We start from the raw sequence: 20027 nt of genomic DNA, 5'->3' as shown, positions 1-20027 counted from the left end.
GTGTTCCTGCTCTCTCAAGGAACAAACCTGCTCTCTGCCCAAAAGAAAGACACTATCTCTACCTTCCAAAGCTGTTCGATTTACAAATATCCTTGAAAAGATGGTGAAAAAAGTTGCCAATATTTTTGCTTGGAAAATGTGCAGGAATGTTAAAAGTCCATGGAGAATTGTCTACAAACCCTCTGGTCCTGAAGGTGGAGTCCTAGCTGTCACAACCACAGTTCAAACAAGGATGAAGGAAAAGTGGAAGAAGGAGCACATCTTCTCCCTTTAAGAATCAATCTTTTAAGTTGCACTACTCACTTTTTACATCCCGTTGGCCAGAACTTAGTTACATGAGAATACCTGACTGATCAGGTGCTGGGAAATGTTATCTTTATTTTAGGTGGCCACTTGCCTAGCTAACAGTGCTGTGCATACTGTCATATAAAAAGGAATGAATGAGTATTAAGAGCCAATTATAACTTTCTGCCACAGCACTAGATCTTTTCCAGCCCTGTGTGCCATTGTGCATTCTGTCCTAAGTACCTTGTTACTATATAGGGTGGGTTACTGTTCATTCATCACTCATTAATCAATTCAGGTATGTCTCCACTAGAAAGTCTTTTTGATCCCACTTTGTCTTTTCCCCAGAAATGTAATGTTATTTATAATCCGTATACTAAGGAAAGTTATTTAATGTGTGGCATACTTTATCACTGGTACATAACTTCAGGAATGGCTATAGAAAGTGTGGTATAACACCTTTGATGGAACTCTAGATCCAGAACTTTGTTTGATCCTTTGTTTCCTAATTGATGGAGAACTCTTTCATCTGATCCCATGATAAGGCTTGTCATTCCTGCTATCAAAATACTCCTGCATGTACCTTTCAGCGAATAATTTCCATGAGAGGTACTAGTTGAGTGCCTGAGAGTACAGTGAGTGAGATTTCAGTAAGCTTACACATCAGGCTGTGAGACTGCTTTTGTTCCCACCTACTAAGAAATGTTTGTACATGTGGCAAACTCAGTCTGAGACTTTGTTGTTGTGTACTGGTTTGCTATGATTTCAAATCCACTTATTTATGACCAAAAAAAAATTAAGTTGTTTTTAGAAGTAAAGTTGTTTTGATATAAGAATGAAGTAAGTTGTGTCTGGATGTCATCATCTCATCTGCCCTTGATTGATAAGAACTTGGTAGCTCAGCTGCTGAGGGACCCCAGCTGGGGGCTTTTCAATAAAAACTTGTGGAGAAGCAACTCTGGCAAAGGGGACATTTAGACTATAAATACAGAGAGTTCGTGAAGGCTATCCCAGAGTTTCAGTCTGAACAAAGCTACCCTTTGCTAATTTAGCTCTCGGAAGATCTTGGGTATTAATTTCTGCTATGATAAAGGAGACTTCTTTATCAGTCAGTGGTGATCCCTGTGAATATCAGCCTGCCTGTCAACACCACTGCTATTGTTCCCTAGCAACATGCTCTAGCAACCGAGGGACTTTTGTTTTTCCACTGGCAGCTGCACATCAGCTCTCAGTTGGCAAAACCGCCTCTTCCAGAAACCAAGACTCATAGAAAGAGTACACTTCAAGGTCTGGGCAAGATGGCAGAAGAGTAAGACGCGGAGATTACCTTCCTTCCCACAGATACATTAGAAATACATCTACAAGTGGAACTGCTCCTACAGAACACCCATTGAACGCTGGCAGAAGATGTCAGACCTCCCAAAAGGCAAGAAACTCCCCACGTACTTGGGTAGGGCAAAAGAAAAAAGAAATAACAGAGACAAAATAATAGGGACGGGACCTGCACCAGTGGGAGGGAGCTGTGAAGGAGGAAAGGTTTCCACACACTAGGAAGCCCCTTCGCAGGCGGAGACTGCGGGTGACAGAGCGGGGAAACTTCGGAGCCACGGAGGAGAGCGCAGCCACAGGGGTGCGGAGGGCAAAGCGGAGAGATTCCCACACAGAGGATCGGTGCTGAGCAGCACTCACCAGCCCGAGAGGCTTGTCTGCTCACCCGCCGGGGCGGGCGGGGGCTGCTAGCTGAGGCTCGGGCTTCGGTCGGATCCCAGAGAAAGGACTGGGGTTGGCGGCGTGAACACAGCCTGAAGGGGTTAGCGCACCACAGCTAGCAGGGAGGGAGTCCGGGAAAAAGACTGCAGCTGCCGAAGAGGCAAGAGACTTTTTCTTGCCTCTTTGTTTCGTGGTGCGCAAGGAGAGGGGATTCAGAGCGCCGTCTAAACGAACTCCAGAGACGGGCGCGAGTCGCGGCTATCAGTGCGGACCCCAGAGACAGGCATGAGACGCTAAGGCTGCTGCTGCCGCCACCAAGAAGCCTGTGTGCGAGCACAGGTCACTCTCCACACCGCCCCTCCTGGGAGCCTGTGCAGCCCGCCACTGCCAGGCTCCCGTGATCCAGGGACAACTTCCCCGGGAGAGCGCACGGCGCACCTCAGGCTGCTGCAACGTCACGCTGGCCTCTGCCACCGCAGGCTTGCCCCACATCCGTACCCTCCTTCCCCCTGGCCTGAGTGAGCCAGAGCCCGCGAAGCAGCTGCTCCTTTAACCCCGTTCTGTCTGGGCGGGGAAGAGACGCCCTCAGGAGACCTACACGCAGAGGCGGGTCCAAATCCAAAGCTGAACCCCGGGAGCTGTACGAACAAAGAAGAGAAAGGGAAATTTCTCCCAGCAGCGTCAGAAGCAGCGGATTAAAGCTCCACAAACAACTTGATGTACCTGCATCTGTTGAATACCTGAATAGACAACGAATCATCCCAAATTCAGGAGGTGGACATTGGGAGCAGGATATATTAATTTTCCCCTTTTCCTTTTTTTGTGAGTCTATAGGTGTATGCTTCTGGGTGAGATTTTGTCTGTATAGCTTTGCTTTCACCATTTGTCCTAGGGTTCGGTCCGTCCGTTTTTTTTTCTTTTTTTTGGTACTTAAAAATTTTTTTTTTCTTAATAAATGTTTTCTTAATAATTTTTAACTTATTTTCTATTTTTAAAAATTAAAAAAAATTTTCTTAATAAGTATTTTCATATTTTTTATTTTTTAAAATTAAAACATTTTTCTTAATAATTTTTAATAATTCTTAATAATTCTTCTTAATAACTTTTTTCTTATTTTTTATTATAATAGCTTTATTTTATTTTAATAATAATAATTTAATTCTTAATTCTTAATAATTTTTAGAATTCTTAATTCTTAATAGTTTTTTTCTTATTTTTTATTATAATAGCTTTATTTTATTTTATTTTATTTTATCCTCTTTCTTTCTTTCTTTCTATCTTTTCTCCCTTTTATTCTGAGCCGTGTGGATGAAAGGCTCTTGGTGCTCCAGCCAGGCATCAGGACTGTGCCTCTGAGGTGGGAGAGCCAACTTCAGGACACTGGTCCACAAGAGACCTCCCAGCTCCACGTAATACCAAACGGCGAAAATCTCTCACAGATCTCCATCTCAACATCAAGAGCCAGCTTCACTCAACGACCAGCAAGCTACAGTGCTGGACACCCTATGCCAAACAACTAGCAAGACAGGAACACAGCCCCATCCATTAGCAGAGAGGCTGCCTAAAATCATAAGAAGGCCACAGACACCCCAAAACACACCACCAGACGTGGACAAGCCCACCAGAAAGACAAGATCCAACGTCATCCACCAGAACACAGGCACTAGTCCCCTCCACCAGGAAGCCTACACAACCCACTGAACCAACCTTAGCCACTGGGGACAGATACCAAAAACAACGAGAACTACGAACTTGCAGCCTGTGAAAAGGAGACCCAAAACACAGTAAGATAAGCAAAATGAGAAGACAAAAAAACACACAGCAGATGAAGGAGCAGGGTCAAAACACACCAGACCTAACAAATGAAGAGGAAATAGGCAGTCTACCTGAAAAATAATTCAGAATAATGATAGTAAAGATGATCCAAAATCTTGGAAATAGAATAGACAAAATGCAAGAAACGTTTAACAAGGACGTAGAAGAACTAAAGAGGAACCAAGCAACAATGAAAACCACAATAAATGAAATTAAAAATACTCTAGATGGGATCAATAGCAGAATAACTGAGGCAGAAGAACGGATAAGTGACCTGGAAGATAAAATAGTGGAAATAACTACTGCAGAGCAGAATAAAGAAAAAAGAATGAAAAGAACTGAAGACAGTCTCAGAGACTTCTGGGACAACATTAAATGCACCAACATTTGAATTATAGGGGTCCCAGAAGAAGAAGAGAAAAAGAAAGGGACTCAGAAAATATTTGAAGAGATTGAGATTATAGTTGAAAACTTCCCTAATATGGGAAAGGAAATAGTTAATCAAGTCCTGGAAGCACAGAGAGTCCCATACAGGATAAATCCAAGGAGAAACATGCCAAGACACATATTAATCAAACTATCAAAAATTAAATATAAAGAAAACATATTAAAAGCAGCAAGGGAAAAACAACAAATAACACACAAGGGCATCCCCATAAGGTTAACAGCTGATCTTTCAGCAGAAACTCTGCAAGCCAGAAGGGAGTGGCAGGATATACTTAAAGTGATGAAGGAGAAAAACCTACAACCAAGATTACTCTACCCAGCAAGGATCTCATTCAGATTTGATGGAGAAATTAAAAACTTTACAGACAAGCAAAAGCTGAGAGAGTTCAGCACCACCAAATCAGCTTTACAACAAATGCTAAAGGAACTTCTCTAGGCAAGAAACACAAGAGAAGGAAAACACCTACAATAACAAACCCAAAACATTTAAGAAAATGGGAATAGGAACATACATATCGATAATTACCTTAAATGTAAATGGATTAAATGCTCCAACCAAAAGACATAGACTGGCTGAATGGATACAAAAACAAGACCCATATATGTGCTGTCTAAAAGAGACCAACTTCAGACCTAGAGACACATACAGACTGAAAGTGAAGGGATGGAAAAAGATATTCCATACAAATGGAAATCAAAAGAAAGCTGGAGTAGCAATTCTCATATCAGACAAAATAAACTTTAAAATAAAGACTATTACAAGAGACAAAGAAGGACACTATATAATGATCAAGGGATCAATCGAAGAAAAGGGTATAACAATTGTAAATATTTATGCACCCAACATAGGAGCACCTCAATACATAAGACAAATACTAACAGCCATAAAAGGGGAAATTGACAGCAACACAATCATAGTAGGGGACTTTAACACCCAACTTTCACCAATGGACAGATCATCCAAAATGAAAATAAATAAGGAAACACAAGCTTTAAATGATACATTAAACAAGATGGACTTAATTGATATTTATAGGACATTCCACCCAAAAACAACAGAATACACATTTTTCTCAAGTGCTCATGGAACATTCTCCAGGATAGATCATATCTTGGGTCACAAATCAAGCCTTGGTAAATTTGAGAAAATTGAAATCGTATCAAGTATCTTTTCCGACCACAACGCTATGAGACTAGATATCAATTACAGGAAAAGATCTGTAAAAAATACAAACAAATGGAGGCTACACAATACACTACTTAATAATGAATTGATCACTGAAGAAATCAAAGGGGAAATCAAAAAATACCTAGAAACAAATGACAATGGAGACACAACGACCCAAAACCTATGGGATGCAGCAAAAGCAGTTCTCAGAGGGAAGTTTATAGCAATACAAGCCTACCTCAAGAAACAGGAAACATCTCGAATAAACAACCTAACCTTGCACCTAAAGCAATTAGAGAAAGAAGAACAAAAAAACCCCAAAGCTAGCAGAAGGAAAGAAATCATAAATATCAGATCAGAAATAAGTGAAAAAGAAATGAAGGAGACAATAGTGAAGATCAATAAAACTAAAAGCTGGTTCTTTGAGAAGATAAACAAAATTGATAAACCATTAGCTAGACTCATCAAGAGAAAAAGGGAGAAGACTCAAATCAATAGAATTAGAAATGAAAAAGGAGAAGTAACCACTGACACTGCAGAAATACAAACGATTATGAGAGATTACTACAAGCAACTCTATGCCAATAAAATGGACAACCTGGAAGAAATGGACAGATTCTTAGAAATGCACAACCTGCCGAGACTGAACCAGGAAGAAATAGAAAATATGAACAGACCAATCACAATCACTGAAATTGAAACTGTAATTAAAAATCTTCCAACAAACAAAAGCCCAGGACCAGATGGCTTCACAGGCGAATTCTATCAAACATTTAGAGGAGAGCTAACACCTATCCTTCTCAAACTCTTCCAAAATATTGCAGAGGGAGGAACACTCCCAAACTCATCCTATGAGGCCACCATCACCCTGATACCAAAACCAGACAAAGAGGTCACAAAGAAAGAAAACTACAGGCCAATATCACTGATGAACATAGATGCAAAAATCCTCAACAAAATACTAGCAAACAGAATCCAACAGCACATTAAAAGGATCATACACTATGATCAAGTGGGGTTTATTCCAGGAATGCAAGGATTCTTCAATATACGCAAATCAATCAACGTGATACATCATATTAAAAAATTGAATGAGAAAAACCATATGCTTATCTCAATAGACACAGAGAAAGCTTTCGACAAAATTCAACACCCATTTATGATAAAAGCCCTGCAGAAAGTAGGCATAGAGGGAACTTTCCTCAACATAATAAAGGCCATATATGACAAACTCACAGCCAACATTGTCCTCAATGGTGAAAAACTGAAACCATTTCCACTAAGATCAGGAACAAGACAAGGTTGCCCACTCTCACCACTATTATTCAACATAGTTTTGGAAGTGTTAGCCACAGCAATCAGAGAAGAAAAAGAAATAAAAGGAATCCAAATCAGAAAAGAAGAAGTAAAGCTGTCACTGTTTGCAGATGACATGATACTATACAAAGAGAATCCTAAAGATGCTACCAGAAAACTACTAGAGCTAATCAATGAATTTGGTAAAGTAGCAGGATACAAAATTAATGCACAGAAATCTCTTGCATTCCTATACACTAATGATGAAAAATCGGAAAGAGTAATTAAGGAAACACTCCCGTTTACCATTGCAACAAAAAGAATAAAATATCTAGGAATAAACCTACCTAAGGAGACAAAAGACTTGTATGCAGAAAATTATAAGACACTGATGAAAGAAATCAACGATGATACAAATAGATGGAGAGATATACCATGTTCTTGGATTGGAAGAATCAACATTGTGAAAATGACTCTACTACCCAAAGCAATCTACAGATTCAATGCAATCCCTATCAAACTACCACGGGCATTTTTCACAGAACTAGAACAAAAAATTTCACAATTTGTATGGAAACACAAAAGACCCCGAATAGCCAAAGCAATCTTGAGAACGAAAAATGGAGTTGGAGGAATCAGGCTCCCCGACTTCAGACTATATTACAAAGCTACAGTAATCAAGACAGTTTGGTACTGGCACAAAAACAGAAACATAGATCAATGGAACAGGATAGAAAGCCCAGAAATAAACCCACGCACATATGGTCAGCTTATCTTTGATAAAGAAGGCAAGCATATATAGTGGAGAAAAGACAGCCTCTTCAATAAGTGGTGCTGAGTAAACTGGACAGGTACACGTGAAAGTATGAAATTAGAACACTCCCTGACACCATACACAAAAATAAACTCAAAATGGATTAAAGACCTAAGTGTAAGGCCAGACACTATCAAACTCTTAGAGGAAAACATAGGCAGAACACTCTATGACATAAATCACAGCAAGATCCTTTTTGACCCAGCTCCTAGAGAAATGGAAATAAAAACAAAAATAAACAAATGGGACCTAATAAAACTTAAAAGCTTTTGCACAGCAAAGGAAACCATAAACAAGACCAAAAGACAACCCTCAGAATGGGAGAAAATATTTGCAAATGAAGCAACTGACAAAGCATTAATCTCCAAGATTTACAAGCAGCTCATGCAGCTCAATAACAAAAAAACAAACAACCCAATCCAAAAATGGGCAGAAGACCTACAGAGACATTTCTCCAAAGAAGATATACAGATTGCCAACAGACACATGAAAGAATGCTCAACATCTTTAATCATTAGAGAAATGCAAATCAAAAGTACAATGAGATATCATCTCACAACGGCCAGAATGGCCATCGTCAAAAAACCTAGAAACAATAAATGCTGGAGAGGGTGTGGAGAAAAGGAAACCCTCTTGCACTGTTGGTGGGAATGTAAATTAATACAGCCACTATGGAGAACAGTATGGAGGTTCCTTAAAAAACTAAAAATAGAACTACCATACGACCCAGCAATCCCACTACTAGGCATATACCCTGAGAAAACCATAATTCAAAAAGAGTCATGTACCAAAATGTTCATAGCAGCTCTATTTACAATAACCAGGACATGGAAGCAACCTAAGTGTCCATCATTGGATGAATGGATAAAGAAGATGTGGCATATATATACAATGGAATATTACTCAGCCATAAAAGGAAATGAAATGGAGGTATTTGTAGTGAGGTGGATGGAGTTAGAGTCTGTCATACAGAGTGAAGTAAGTCAGAAAGAGAAAAACAAATACAATGTGCTAACACATATATATGGAATCTAAGGAAAAAAAAAAAAAAAGGTCATGAAGAACCTAGTGGCAAGATGGGAATAAAGACACAGACCTACTAGAGAATGGACTTGAGGATATGGGGAGTGGGAGGGGTAAGATGTGACAGGGTGAGAGAGTGTCATGGACATATATACACTACCAAATGTAAAATAGTTAGCTAGTGGGAAGCAGCCGCATAGCACAGGGAGATCAGCTCGGTGCTTTGTGACTACCTAGAGGCGTGGGATACGGAGGGTAGGACGGAGGGAGACGCAAGAAGGAAGAGATATGGGAACATATGTATATGTATAACTGATTCACTTTGTTATAAAGCAGAAACTAACACACCATTGTAAAGCAATTATACTCCAATAAAGATGTTTAAAAATAAATAAATAAATAAAATAAAGGCAAAAAAAAAAAAAATAGAGTACACTTCAAGTAAATTTGGACTTTATTTCTATCTTCTCCCCTTTCCTGGAACAATAGTGTATTTAATCTATCATGGGTGTGTTATTTCTTTATTGACTTATTAAAAGACATGACCCTGTATGCTATCGGTTTGTGAAATTCCTACAGTGAAGTTGTGTTTAAACTACTGGCAAAGACAATCTCAGTCCCTGAGCATAATTTGCTGCCCCAAACAAAATGGACTTGCTGTCATTATAACATATGGCTAACAGAACCCACTTACCTTTATTTATTAGAACGTGCCTATATTTCCTAAAAAGTCTCTGACAATTATAAATACAGAAATTAATTTAGGTTAATGAATTGCATCCTACCCAACTTAGTAGAATTTACTAACCCAAAACCTGGTAGAAATGGTCACTTCAATTTTAATCCCTCCATGTTTCCTTGCCAACTCCCACTCTACACCTATTACAATTCTGAATTTCTTTCCTTTGATGTTTCTTATTTCCCTTATTAATATAATGTAAGCTCTCTGAGGGCAGATTTGATTTATTTTCTCTGATATATCATCATAGCAAGTACCTATTTGTAAATTTTTTAAAAATGAATGAAGCAAGCACTCATTTCCAATTCTTGAAAAAGAATGATATATGAATGGAAGTTGTCAAAGAAAAGGCACCTGTTTAAGTTCAGCTGAAATAAGATATTGACAAATTGCAGAGAAAAGTATCAATCCTGTGTCTTGGGAATGCAAAAGACGGAACAATTATTTTTAAATCGGTGAATTTTAAAGGGTTAATGGAAAAGGTACAGATTAAACTAGGTTTTGCGTGATGGAGGTATTATAAAGGATCTCACTTAGGTTTTATTTAGGTAAAGGCACGTCTTAATATATGTTTAATGCTTTCTTACACTATTGTTCTCAAGTACAATAAACTGAATTCTGTTAGTACCATTCTTGCCACATGGAATTTAACGCACATAGAGATCTAGAGTTGTGTTAGGCTGTCACTCTAGAGAGTTTTCAAATGTATCCAAAGACCAGATGAAAATCTGAGGAGAGAAACTAAAAGGGCAGTGGACAGTCACAAGTTATTAAGAAAAAAATGGAAGGGAAATCTGGGGAGAGAGATGAGTATGTAAAAATGCAAAAGAGTGTGAACAATCAAGTCGTTCTTTATGTTTGGGACATAGGGTGGCTGTAAGGCAGGTGGTTAAGAGAGAAGACTGGAGAAGGAAAGAGAGGTCTGTTTCATAAAACCACTGAATTCTTAATTAAGGAGTTTGGCAGTAGCTATGCTCAAGTAGGGAGCCAAAATGAATTGTCTTCTTGAGATAGGCTGGGTCTTGAGAACCTTGCTGCAGTGCTCGTAAGACAGGCTGGGACCTGGACCCTTTGCTGCAGTGCTTGCACCTGGACAAATGTCTCTTCCAGCAGCAAAATACAAAGAAACTATAAGGGACTAAAAATAGCTGCATGCATGTACAGTTGGGGCAAATTATGAACAAGAAGATACAAAAAGACTAAAACCTCCCAAAAAACAGGGTGTTGGGAGCAAAAGCAGGGTACTGCATATGCACCTTGCACACAGCACCACCAAGGGGGTAGACAGACCACCCAAGCCACCTCTCCAGCTCAATCCTGGACCCACCTGTAACCCATATAAAGAACCAGCTCGGCCTGACTCATGGAGCAAGCAAGGAAAACTGTTACTTGTTTTCACTCCCTCCTGCTGCAGCAAGAACCCCAATAAAGCCTTGCCTGAATTTCTTGCCTGGCCTCTTATCAATTTCTATTGATTGAGGAGGCCAAGAACCCTGGTCAGTAACATTCTGTTGCTATACGTTTTAATTCTGAGGCATGATTTATCAAGTAATCCCTTTGAACCACTGGAATGCATCTCAACCAGTCTACTTTTGTGATGAGATTCTAATAATTTTATAGTTTCCTTGAGCAATTATAAATTATTCTTCAGCCAGAGTGATTTTTACAAAATTGAAATACAACCATGTCGCTGCCCTTTTTTAAACCTTTTATAATATTTTTACCTTAGCCAAGTTGCTATGACCTAGAGGCTGGCTTTCTATCCAATCTATTGGGGCCACTCTTCCTCATTATATTCCAGCTAAACTCAACTTTTCCTCCTTTTGTTTGCAATTCACACTCAGGAACTGGACACAGCTTGTTCCTTCTCATTGCAATTCTTCCTCACTTTCTGCAAATCTGATAAATCAGTCAAGTTCCAGATTAGAAATCATTTCTTCCAGAAGGCAAATCACAAACCTCCTAAGCCTATTAACAGCCCTCAGCGAGACTCAGCAAACAAGTGATTTTTTTAAAGTGTGTGAATCTAAGATAATACAATTTTAATACAAACTGCTTGTAATAGGGAAGAACAAATCTGACTCCATATTAAATCTGTTTCTTGTACTTTAACCTTTGTAGTCTATTGCTTTTGCTTGAGTTAAGAATGTTGCCTATAGCTTGAAACATATGGATTGACCCATTCTCAAAGCTCTGACCTTTAAGGGTATGACACTTTTCCATTCATATAGAGATAAAATGTTTCAGAACAGAGATTAACATTTGTCTTGCTGGTGGTTTACAGGAACATCTTGGCCTGACCTATGTGGACAGCTGCAAGAACAAAGGATTCCCGTACCAAGAAGTTTGCAACAACCAACCACGCCCCTTCCTCACCTTGCCTTTAAAAATGCATTGCTGAAATCCTTCAGGGAGTTTGGGGTTTTGAGGGGCATGAACTACCCATCTCCTTGCATAGCCCTGCAATAAACGTTTCTCTGCTCTTAACTCTGATGTTTTGGTTTGTTTGGCCTCACTGTGCCTCAGGCACATGAACTTGCATTTGCTGATATGTTTATCATAGGAAAGCTTTTACAATTTTGGGTTCATTTTTAAGAAAAAGAATATCAAAGTTTGGATACAAAAATAGAAAGGGTCTTAGAGAGCACCACGTTAGTGACAGGGCTTGAGGCATAATAAGGTACAGTGCTAGATATTGGGTTGTACTGGAGAAAACAACAGACATGACTCCTGTTCTCATGATACTTCAAACTGTATAAACTTCAGACTGCACAGAAATAGCAGCTTCTTCATGTGTATTATTAACATGAGGTTTTGAATGACTGAGTAAATCGGTTTTGCCATGGTGAATCACGAAACAAACACAGTTTTTTAAATCTGTTTTGCAGATTCTCCAAGGACCAGAGCATACATTTATTAAAATTCAGGACTATTTATGGATGTGCTCAGGCAGTATGAGTATCTGCTTTTTGAGCTTACTCAGGAAATAAAGGGAAACAAACCAGAAAGACCTCTTAGTTACAAAGTAAAGTTTGAAAGAACAAAGCTAAGGCACAGAGCAAATAAGAAACAAAAATAATTACTAGTGTAGATATTATTTGGAGAGTCTGAGGTTTTATATGGTCACTCGCCACACCAGAATGTCTATTTATTGTTTTGTTGTATTTCCTTTATGCATCAAGTAAGTCTGTGGCTGTGCTGGCCTAAGATGATATATCTACGACTTAGCTTAATCTGTGTCATTGGATGACTGACCAAAATGTTTCATAAAATTGATATAATTTTGCTCTTGAATCCATCAGAATACACTCATTAATTTTAAGCCATGAACCAATGCCTTGTTTTTCCACAACAAAAGGTATCATGAATGATCTAAACTCAAGAGGGCTGTTCACTGGTATTTATTAGCCTTAATTGGGAAAATTATTCAAAATAATATTCAGAGAAGCAACAGTCAGGTTAGAATGACACATTAGTGAGATGTGAAAATTAAACAATAGGGAAAAAAAGTCATGTCAGTAGAAGTGAGAGAAAAATAAACAGCTGTCAGAGGGTGATATTGAAACAATTTTCTGATGTGGATCTGAAGTGAAAGGTCACTTTCTAGTGATTATGTTTTTCTCTGAGTAAAACAGGAAAAGCAACCAGACATTAAAAGAAAGTCATTAAACCACAGAATTTTGAGGCCATTAAATCACACTCAGGGGAATTAAAAAATAACCCAAATGAGGCCTATACTATTCTCATTTAAAGGACAAAGATTATTTGAAGTAAAAATGAAATCATTCCAAACATTTTCATAAAATGGGGTTAAAATTTGGGAAAATGTACTTAATTAAAATGTAAACAATTTTAAGAACAAAAACTTTAAATACTCTCACACTCTGATATTTGGTATGAAGAATGTTTTTAGAGTAAAACAGGATTTCTTAGGATATTAAATATCTTAGCTGACCAAAAAGATACAAGGACCACAAAATGATACAAATGATGAATTCCATATAAAGCTAATTTAAAAGAGAAGAAATTGGATTAAAAAATTCAGTTATAATAACATGTGAAAATTTGCTACAAGACTATCCATTAAATATTATATTTATTAAATTTTTATCCCATTTATTTCTGATTGAGTTTGGAGATTTGTAACAAAACACATATATATAAAGATATGTCACAGTAAAATATTAAGGAAGGGTCACAAAACTATAATGCAAAGTAATTATAAAAAATCTAGAATAAGATAAGTAATATATTAAAACTTTAAAATAAAGTGTGCGTGTCTTGGGTGTGTTGTGTGTGTTGTGTGCGTATGTATGTCTTCTCATTACAGAATAATGTAACAAATGAATAATATAAGGAAAGGGTAAAGATACTTCTCATCTTTGTTGAGCAAATTTGCTATGTCAATAAGATACCCATTTCCTAAAGGATATAAGAGATGAATCTATAAATTAGCATCAGCGTAAGTGGTGAGAAAAAGTCACTAAATGTACTCTCAAAAGCAATTTAAAAAAATATACATTTAGTGATACAAGAGATTTTTAAGGTAAAACAATAAGGGAGTATCCTCAATTGAAATAAGATGAATATGAGGCAGATAGGAAAGAGAGCTGTCAAATAAGTATATCATATATGGAAAATTAAAATAAAGATTATGTATGCACTGGAAACAGTAAAATTCATAAGCAAAATGGCAATGATTAACCATAAAATACAGAAAAAAATTTCCCAAGTTAAGTGGAAAAGAAATAAAATTACTGAGGAGAAAAACTGTTTATGGAAAAGAAATCAGTGCTCAAAGACACACACAATCATTAACATAAATACATACTAAAATATATATCCCAAAACCAAAGAACTAGAATAATGGAAAAGGAATCAAGGAATCAAACAAAAACCATTCCTCAGTAGATAAAAACTTTCCTTAGTAAAATAAAGACATGATTGAGATTGTTCAAATGAATCTCCAAATATTAAGTTAAAAGAATGAAAAGCAGCCATCAGGTTATACCCTGATAAACATTTTGAAATTGGAGAAGAACATGCCAGTAGTTAAGCTCTTATCTCACAGCCCCACATTCTCTCTCCTGTACTCTGCTTTTTCATATGAGGGCTGGAACTCTGCAAACCACGTTTCTGCTTTGCCACCTGGTTCCTTCTTTTAGGATGTGACGTTAATGGATGCTAGAGGGAGACTGAAAGACTAGAGGAGGAAGGGTCTTGCTCCTTTCTGCTCATTTCCTGTTCCTGTGTCACCCCATCTTTTTTTCCTGCATCCAGTTGCATCCAATTGCCATTTTGCAGAACTTGCAAAATTGGCCTTATTGAGACCACTCAGAGCCATCAACACCAGCAGACTGGCACCACCTCCTCAGAGCTTCGGGTCCCAGGCCAAGGGGTCCCTCTTTCATGTCAGAGATGCCAGCTCTGGCTAAGCAGAGGTCCAATCACAAATGTCTGGATTTCAACTGCATAGGGACTCTCCTCTGATTTTCTAAATCTTAATAACTACAATCTCTTCTTTTGTTTTCCAACACTAGGGATGGTAGCTGTTTCCTTTAGTTGATACATTTATGATATAGTGTTCTCTTGTTGACTTTTTGGTTAACTAGCTAATTTTTATATCTACTTAACAAATCTTTATATTAGATTATATAGAATCACTGATAAATGGCTGGAGTGGTTTCTGTCTCTTGACTGTACCCTAACTGGTAGAAATATAGTCAAAACATCTATAAGAATGAGATATAAAAACATACTAAGGATGAAAAACTACTGGACTTACCACACATCTCCCTTAAAAAAAATGACAGAAGATAAGTAAGTATATAATATCTACTTAACTATAACGATACAAGGCTGTGACATTAAATTACTCAAGCCAATTTACAACAAATGTGTGAAGACATAGGAAAATTCCTTTTAGACATAAAGTTTAATAAATTATATAATCAACGTATCCTTCCTGGAAAATAATAGTAGTAGTAATAGTAATATACTACTACTAATAAAGTGAGATATATTTACCTAGAAATAATTTCTAGAACATATGAAGAACTCTACAAGGCAAAATGAAAAAGACAGAAACCCAAATGGAAACAGGAAAAAGACTTTAATATATACTTCAGCCAGAAGATATAAAATTGTTAATAAGTATATAAAAGGTGCACAATCTCAGTCATTAACTGAATGTGATAGCATTATCCACCAGAATAGATAAAAACCATAAAAGATAAAAACTGGCGTTACCAAATCAGTATCTAGAACTCTAGTACAGTGTGAATATGTACATAAATTAGGAAAACACTTTCAAAATCTTCTGGGAATTATCCCTTAAGGCTGAACACAAGAATACCGTATAGCCTAGCAATCGCAGTTCCAGGTCTACACTCAGCTAAAATTTGTACGCATGCTCACAAAGGACATATATAAGTGAGGATGTTCACAGCAAAACTATTCTTAATAAGCAAGAAATGGAAACAATTAAAATGATAATTTTGATATATTAAAGAAGAATAAACTGCAAATACAATTATTAACACTATCTTTTGTTAAATTCTGAATTTCAAGACATATTAAATAAAACTGAGCCAAGTGCAAATTAATGAATAAGAAAACAAGAGAGGAAACAAGTATAACTTCACTCTATGCACACATTTGATTAAAGACAAAAACAAAACCAAATAATGATACTGACAAAACCTAAGATAAGACAAAATTAGTAATAATGCTAACACCTAAAAATAACAAATTAGGAGGTTAATAACAGTACAAAAGAAGATATAACAATACAAGATGGATTATTATTAATAGTCATAGGATTAGAAGTAAGGTACAACTGCCTTCTGCTAAATTTTAGAATCTCAGTAAAATATAACTTTTAAAGGGAATATATATGATAATATACATATAATTTTTTCTATCATTTGTCATGTTCAAGAATATATACTTCCCATGTTTGTAGATACTTATAGCAGATAAATTGTAGAAAGCTTCTCAATTCATGTTATGATGTTATTATGCTAAGAAAAGCTTCATATCATAATGGAAAATATTATGAACAAAAGATATGTAGACCAAACATAGATGAAAAATCATAGACTATAGAATGCAACAAAATACTAAATGAATAATGCAACATGGATAAGTTGTTTTTATTTTAAGTGTGTAATAATGATTTACAATTATAATATTTATGTAAATCACCATATTAATAGATCAAATAAGGAAAATATAAGTTTATACATTTTTAGAAAGAATTTAATAAAACATTATACCAAGGTTGATTTTTTAAAATAAAATCTCCATTAGTGAAACTACAGGCAATGACAAGATCTTGCCCTTGACACCACATGGTATAAGTATCTCAAATAGCAACTAATATCACACAGACTATAAAGCATTAAGGTCTTTCCAATTAAAAGACATAAACGAGGTCACCCAATATCACTACTATTTATATCACTATTCTAAAAATAAAAGCAATACAATAAAAAGGAAATAAACATAAATATTAAGAAGGAAGTGACAAAGTTTCATTATTAGTTTACCATGTTTATCTTCCTAGAAAATCTGTTATTATAAATCAAAAAACTAACTGATACATGCATTTAGTAAGTTGGTTATTATAAACATATATACTTAAACTTTCTTCTCCAGTGTACTATAAATGTATAATTATTAATACATACAAATATATAAACCAAAATATAATATCTAAAATGTTCAAAAATACAAATAAGTGTGAATAAAACTCAGAAAGAAAATACTAAACCTATACCTAAATTAAAACCACTAAAATATATAGAGACTAATTTTAAGAGATAAAATTAAGATCACATTTTCAGACGAAAAGATTTCAAATGTATAGATCTAACATTTTCTCTAATTAATATGTAAATATTTATTTCCAGGCAAAATCCTAAATGGATTCTCAGGAAGTATACATGACACTAAGAATACAATTTTAGGCATCAAATAAACCTAAATGAAAATTGAAGCCCAACATTCATTAAACATGTATATCTAGTAAAAAGAGAAAACAGTAATGTATGTAATTTTAAGAACAGTAAGCAGTTTGGGATAGTGTGCAGGGTGGTTTAATTTAATAGGATGAATAGTAAATAACTTTCTTTGTGGACAAATTTTGAGATGAAATCTGAAAAATGAGAAAAACCCAGACACGTGATGATGGGTAGGAACAGCATCTCGGACAAAGAAAAGAGCACATTCAAAGGGACTAAGTTTGGTTAGAGCTGCTATATTTGAAGCAAAGATAAAAGGGCAATTTGGCTGATGTATAGAGAAAAAATGTAGAATAGGCAGAAACAAGATCCAGTAGGTCCCTTTAGGTAAAGATAGGCATTGTGTTCTAATTGTAAAGAGAAGTTCTTGAAGAGGACTGAAATATTACTTGCATTTGTTAAGCAGCTGTGGCAGCTTTAGCAAATGGACTTTAGTGGAAAGACAAGTAAACAGATTGGAAGCTTTTGCTGTTGTTCAAACCAGAGGTGTTATTAACTTTTTTAGGGCAGAGTTTCTCATGGCAGTGAGAGGGAGTGTATTTTGCCACCCCAGAGGGTATATTAGGCAATGTCTGGAGACTTTTTTGGTTACCACATTGGGCAGGGTGTTGCAGTTGGTATCTAGTAGATAAAAGCCAGTCTGCTGCTAAACACTGTACAATGCACAGGACAGAGCCCTGCACCGAACAAACAATTATCTGACTCAAAATATCAACAGTGCTGTGTTTGAAAATTCCCCATTTAGGGTGATAGGAATGGAAAGGAGAAAAGTGAAGAGACATACAATCATGCAAAAAAATATATTAAGTACCAAATTTTTAATAGTCTTTTGAAGGCTCCTCAGACTATTTTACCAGAAAGGATATAAATATGCAGATTGTTAGTTCACATAATTCTCATGAAATATATGTGATACTTAAAAAAAAAACAGTTATTGTAAAGAAGTTTTGGTTTTTATTTTATAAGAAGGGACAGTCAGAAAAATATGTAGTCTTGATATGTCAATGATCCATAAAGACTAAACTTAAAAACAAAAACAAAAGATTTAAATATTTTATCAAAGCAGTTTACTAAATGCTATTTTTAAAACAATATTCACTCAAAAACTTTTTTTTTCAAATAAAAAAGGAAAGTCTACTCACTTGCCATTCAATGCTGCCACACCAACTGTGCTTCGGGCAATTGACATACTAGCTACAAATGTCCACTGCTGACTCTGAGGATCCCACCTCTCCACTGTGTTCAGATAGCTCCAGCCATCATGGCCTCCAACGGCATAGATAGGTCCTTCTAGTACCGTCACACCTGAAACATGGGAGAAATGAAAACCGAATGGATTTATTCCACAGTGAGGTTCTAAAATCAAATTAGTAGTAAAAAATTATGATGCCATTCAGAATAGGTTCTAGCAGTTAAGAAACAATTGCAACTCCCTCTTGTGAGAGCACTAGAATCACAGCTAACTGCTGAACAATCATTGACAGGAAGTCACTGGAACTCACCAAAAAAGATACCCTACATCCAATGACAAAGGAAAAGCCACAGTGAGATGGAAGGAGGGGTGCAATCACAATAAAATCAAATCCCATAATTCCTGGGTTGGTGACTCACAAACTGGAGAACAATTATACCACAGAAGTCCACCCACTGGAGTGAAGGTTCTGAGGCACACGTCAGGCTTCCCAACTTGGGAATCTGTCAACGGGAGGAGTAATTCACAGAGAATCAGATGTTGAAAGCTAGCAGGATTTGACTGCAGGGCTTCGACAGTGCTAGGGGAAACAGAGACTCCACTCTTGGAGGGCACACACAAAGTATTGTGCACATCAGGACCCAGGAGGAAGGGGCAGTGACCCCATAGGAGACTGAAACAGACCTACCTCCTAGTGTTAGAGGGTCTCCTGCAGAGTCAGGGGGTGGCTGTGGCTCACTGTGGGGACAAGGACACTGGCAGCAGAAGTTCTGGGAAGTATTCCTTGGTGTGAGCTCTACTGGAGTCCACCATTAATTCCGCCAAAAAGCCTGTAGGCACCAGTGTTGGGTTGCCCCAGGCCAAACAACCAACACGGAGGGAACTCAGCCCCACCCATTGGCAGACAAGTGGATTAAAGTTTTACTGAACTCTGCCCACCAGAGCAACACCCAACTCTACCCACCACCAGTCCCTCCTATCAGGAAGCTTGCACAAGCCTCTTAGATAGCCTCTTCCACCAGAGGGCAGACAGCAGAAGCAAGAAGAACTACAAACCTGCAGCCTGTGGAACAAAAACCACATTCACAGAAAGACAAAATGAAAAGGCAGCGGACTATGTACCAGATGAAGGAACAAGATAAAACCCCAGAAAAACAAATAAATGAAGTGGAGATAGGCAACCTTTCAGAAAAAGAATTCAGAATAATGATAGTGAAGATGACCCAGGACCTCAGAAAAAGAATGGAGGCAAAGATCGAGAAGATACAAGAAATGTTTAACAAAGACCTAGAAGAATTAAAGAACAAACAAACAGAGATAAACAGTACAATAACTGAAATGAAAAATACACTAGAAGGAATCAATAGCAGAATAACTGAGGCAGAAGAACGGATAAGTGATCTGGAAGACAGAATGGTGGAATTCACTGCCATGGAACAGAATAAAGAAAAAAGAATGAAGACAGCCTAAGAGACCTCTGGGGCAACATTAAATGCACCAACATTTGCATTATA

General features: G+C 37.0%; 1 protein-coding gene across 2 annotated transcripts in view; it reads right to left on the bottom strand.

The window, feature by feature from the left end:
* KLHL1 (kelch like family member 1) overlaps positions 1-20027 on the bottom strand; it is a 411623-nt gene that overhangs the window by 25090 nt on the left and 366506 nt on the right. For both annotated transcript variants that reach the window (XM_061170762.1, XM_061170763.1), the window contains one exon: positions 18464-18626. In XM_061170762.1, the coding sequence (XP_061026745.1) occupies positions 18464-18626 (163 nt within the window). The remainder of the gene's footprint in view (positions 1-18463; positions 18627-20027) is intronic.

This window comes from Eubalaena glacialis, chromosome 16 (assembly GCF_028564815.1).
Source record: "Eubalaena glacialis isolate mEubGla1 chromosome 16, mEubGla1.1.hap2.+ XY, whole genome shotgun sequence".
In the NCBI taxonomy this organism is placed as follows: Eukaryota; Metazoa; Chordata; class Mammalia; order Artiodactyla; family Balaenidae; genus Eubalaena; species Eubalaena glacialis.
Note: the sequence above shows the minus strand (reverse complement) of the source record. Positions and strands in the feature narration are given on the sequence as shown.